This window comes from Nicotiana sylvestris, chromosome 6 (assembly GCF_000393655.2).
Source record: "Nicotiana sylvestris chromosome 6, ASM39365v2, whole genome shotgun sequence".
In the NCBI taxonomy this organism is placed as follows: domain Eukaryota; kingdom Viridiplantae; phylum Streptophyta; class Magnoliopsida; order Solanales; family Solanaceae; genus Nicotiana; species Nicotiana sylvestris.
This window is the reverse complement of record NC_091062.1, coordinates 94,177,105-94,181,792: the sequence shown is the minus strand read 5'-3', so window position 1 is coordinate 94,181,792 and position 4,688 is coordinate 94,177,105. Positions and strand designations below refer to the sequence as shown.

General features: G+C 40.8%; 1 protein-coding gene across 1 annotated transcript; it reads right to left on the bottom strand.

Moving 5' to 3' along the window:
- Positions 1–967: 967 nt before the first annotated feature.
- Positions 968–4,047, bottom strand: LOC138870959 (uncharacterized). Its single transcript, XM_070148802.1, has 3 exons — positions 4,003–4,047; positions 3,007–3,519; positions 968–1,027 (listed from the first exon to the last, which is right to left on the bottom strand). Exons 1-3 carry the CDS (start codon positions 4,045–4,047, stop codon positions 968–970), a joined length of 618 nt encoding a protein of 205 aa, XP_070004903.1.
- Positions 4,048–4,688: the final 641 nt, after the last annotated feature.

Sequence of the window (4,688 nt, the reverse complement as noted above, 5' to 3'; positions counted from 1 at the left end):
CGCTTGATTTCCAACATTTGCACTGCTTTTCTTTGAAACTTGACTTGCTTTCCCTTGTTCTCCAGGTGGGCGCCTGATTTCCAACACTTGCATTGCTTTTCTTTGAAACTTGACTTGTTTTCCCTTGTTCTCTAGGTAGGGCCTGATTTCCAACACTTGCACTATTTTTCCTCGAAAATTGAACTGTTTTCCCTTGTTCTTCAGGTGGGCGCCTGATTGCTGAACTTGAACTGTCTTCCTTTGAGCATTGCTGCTTTCCCTTGTTCTCCAGGTGGGCGATTGATCACCAACATTTGAATTGTATTCCCTTGTTTTTCAGGTGGGCACCTAATTTCCACTACTTGAAACCTCTTTTCCTTGTTCTCCAGGTGGGTGCCTGATTGCCAAAACTCTTAACCGTATTTCCTTATTCTCCAGGTGGGCGGCTGATTGCTGAACTTGAACCGTCTTCCTTTGAACATCTGCTTTCCCTTGTTCTCCAGGTGGGCGCCTGATCACCAACATTTGAATTGTATTCCTTTGTTTTCCAGGTGGGCGCCTGATTGCCACAACTTGAAACCGCTTTCCCTTATTCTCCAGGTGGGAGCTTGATTGCCAAAACTCTTAACTATATTCCCTTATTCTCCAGGTGGGCGCCTGACTACAACAAAACAAAAGAAACTTTTCTGCCCCAATTTTGTAGCTGGGGACATCTATTAGTGTTAATGGAATCATGTTACCCAATATCTCTAAGAATTTAAAAGCTAGGTCCCACTATCCAGGAGGGTTCTAAAAATTTCCAATTGAATCTCATCCTAATAATGAAAACTTCAAAACCAACTTATATTTCCTCAAAGTAGAGCTTATGCTAGAACTTATTACTCATGAATGTTTTGAATTTTAACTAGTTACCATTGTCCAGGAGGGTCTTGAATACTTCAATTTAAATCCTATTATCCAGGCAGGTCTTGAAAATTTACGGTCGAACCTATCCAGTACATGCTTTCTTTACAAAGGGTTCATCAGGCACAAACGAGATTTCTTGCCCCTGTTTCAATCAAAGAAAACTTTATAAGTTTGAAAGTGTGGTGGTTAGTTTGTGGCATTCTTGCTGAAGGTGGCATTTCCATTGTCGTGCTTTGCTCTAACTGGCTGCTTTGAACTGACCAAGAACTGTTTGACTTTCTGACTGAATCTCAACCACAAGACCCTAAATGACCCGAGTGCTTCACACCCAACCCGCTATTTTACATTTATGTCCTTCCTACCTGAACCTCTGTATCTTCCACAAAATCCCCAAACCATACGCCCAATGGAGCTTTCACTGACACCTTATTTTTCATTTTGCATCATGCCATCTCTAGTGTGTTTTGGCCGCACTTTGCTTTGTGCAATTTGGAAGTTGGTAGTAAGCTTTGAAATCCTTTCTCGCTTGCTTAAACAAGGGTGACATTGGAAAAACCTTAGAGAAATAAACCCAAAAGAAAAAAAATGCAATGACTTTGAGAGTTAGGAATAAAGAAGAAAATCCAAAACTGGATGACTGTTTGAGGGAGAAAAGGAAGGAGACTTATCTGAGTGAGGCAGCTGGCACCAATGATCATGACATGCACTTCAGACTAATTAGCCCATTCCATTCAGCCAATCCTCTTTCAGTCTTCACACTTTATGCATGAAGGTTCCCATAATCAGATTCCTTTGCAAAGTCAACAACTTTATTCGGCTTGCAGTGCCCTGAAGGGTTTTCACTAGAAAACCTCTCTCATTTATTCATATCTCAACTCACCGTCGCCTTATGGTGCCCGTGGTTTTTACCTATAAGACTCTCTCATTTTTTAATTTCTCTCAACTTTCCATCGTCTTACGGTGCCCGTGAGGGTTTTCACTAATAAGACTCTCTCATTTTTCATTTTTCATTTTTCCTGTTTAGATTGGAGTGTTGCCCCTGATATGAATCACACCTCTACTTGCTCGACTTGGCATCTCTTGAAGACTGATCGGAAGATCTTTCTTTGGACCATAATGTGGGCTTTTGGATAGGGTTAGAAAGAAAAGATATCACAAAGGCTCAAAACAGCTTGAATGGGTTCAAAATTATAACTTTTAGAATCAGATCTCTTAGAGCAACCACAACTTCTTCCCTAGTTTCTTTGCTTGGGGACTTTTTAATTTTTGTGTTGATAGGACCGAACCGTGAGGCTGCCTACGTATCCTTAAAAAGAATCAGGTCGAACGTAGTTCATGACATAGGAATTGCTTTGTTGTTGTTACTTTTATCTTTTCTCTTTCTTTCTCTTTTTTTCCTTTTCATTTCTTTTTTTTTCTTCTCTCTTCTTTTCTCTTTTCTCTTTTTTTTCGCTTTTTCTTTTGCACTCTTTTCCATTATTTTCTTTCTTTTTTCTCTTCTCTTTTTCTCTTTTTCTTCTTTTACTTACCTTTTGCGTTCGTGTTTCTGAATTTTGCTACTGATTCCAAAAGAGGGGTATGAAAGGAAATAAATAAGGCTCAAAAGGGTATCAAAGGATAAAGTGTTTAGATAGCAGAATAAAATGCCTTCGTCATTCCAATCTTCAAAGTATGCAAAATACAAACAACAATTTAGACAAACCAAAGAAATCATACATAATATCTTTTGACTACATCAGAACTAATAGTCATATCTACACATTTGCCTTCTATATATGTTAAATATAAATCACCATTGGACAACACTCTTGTTACAATGAACGGACCCTGCCAATTTGGAGCGAACTTGCCTTTCGATTCAGCCTAATGTGGAAGGATGTGTTTCAATACTTGCTGACCTACTTCAAATTTCCGCGGACGCACCTTCTTTTTGTATGCTCTTGCCATTCTCTTTTTATACAACTGGTCGTGACACACTGCTGCCAATCTTTTCTCTCCAGTTAAACTCAATTGCTCCAGACGGGTTATGACCCATTCATCATCATCAATTTCGGCCTCAGCAACAATCCGAAGGGATGGAATTTCAACTTCCGCGGGCATTACCGCTTCAGTGCCATATACCAGCAAATAAGGAGTTGCATCTACTGAAGTGCGAATAGTAGTGCGATAACCCAACAAAGCAAAGGGCAACTGCTCATGCCAATGCCTGAAACCTTGCCCCATTTTCCGAAGTATTTTCTTTATGTTCTTATTGGCTGCCTCGACTTCTCCATTCGCCTTGGGGCGGTGTGGGGTGGACTTTTGATGCGTAATCTTAAACTGTTGACATACTTCTTCCATCGAATTACTGTTAAGATTGACACCACTATCTGTGATGATCACCTTTGGGATTCCGAACTGACAAATGATATTTGAATGAACAAAATCGACCATTGCCTTCTTCGTCATAGATTTGAAAGTTTTATCTTCAACCCACATAGTGTAGTAGTCAATGGCAACCAGATTGAACCTGTACCCATTGGATGTTGCTGGCTTAATTGGTCCGATGACATCCATACCCCAAGCAACAAAGGGCCATGGTTCGGACATTGTGTGCAACTCAAATAGCGGAGAATGAATCAAGTCTCCGTGTACCTAGCATTGATGACACTTGCACACAAAACTGATATAATCTCGCTCCATGGTGAGCCAATAATAACCTGCTCGAAGAATTTTCTTTGCCAGAACATACCACTCATATGCACCTCGCAGACTCCGGAATGCACTTCGGTCATGATTGTCGTGGCTTGTCTAGCATCTATGCATCTTAACAATCCAAGATCTGGAGTTCTTTTGTACAAAACTCCTCCACTGAAGAAAAATCCACTTTCCAAACATTGAATTGTTCTCTTTTGATCCCTCGTGGCTTGTATCGGGTACAACCCTGATTTGATGTACTCCTTGATATCGTGGAGCCAAGGTTCACCATCGAGTTCTTCCTCCACCATGTTACATTAAGCATGCTGATTGCGGACTTGAATATGCAATGGGTCAATATAAGCCTTATCTGGATGGTGTACCATCAACGCCAGAGTGGCCAAGGCATCGACAACCTCATTGTGGATCCTAGGGATATACCTGAACTCCACAGATCTGAACCACTGACAAAGATCCTGCAGACATTGTCGATACCATATGCGTTTCAAATCTCAGGTCTCTCATTCTCCCTGGATCTGGTGCAATAAAAGATTTGAATCTCCCAAAACCAACACTTTCTGGAATCCCATGTCCACGCTAACCTTAAACCCAAAATGCACACTTCGTACTCGGCCATGTTGTTGGTGCAATAGAAATAAAGTTGAGTTGTGACAGGGTAGTGGTGCCCTATTTTAGAGATGAGTACAGCTCCTATTCCAATGCCTTTCATGTTAGCAGCCCCATCAAAGAAGAGTTTCCAACCGGGTTTTTCATCCTTCTCGACCTCGTAAATATGCATTACCTCTTCATCAGGAAAGAAAGTCTGCAAAGGTTCATATTCTTGGGTTCTCGACCAAGTGATCGGCCAAAGCTTAGGCTTTCATCACCGTTTGAGTCACACATATGATGTCAAACTCTGCAAGCATAATCTTCCACTTTGTGAGCTACTGAAAGATATACTTTAAAGGATCCAGACGATAAATGAGGTAAGTAGTGTAGGATGACAAATAATGCTTTAACTTCTGTGCTACCCAAGTCAGGGCGCAACATGTCCTCTCAAGGGGAGTATACTTAACCTCATAAGATGCAAACTTCTTGCTGAGATAATAGATGGCTTGCTCTTTCCT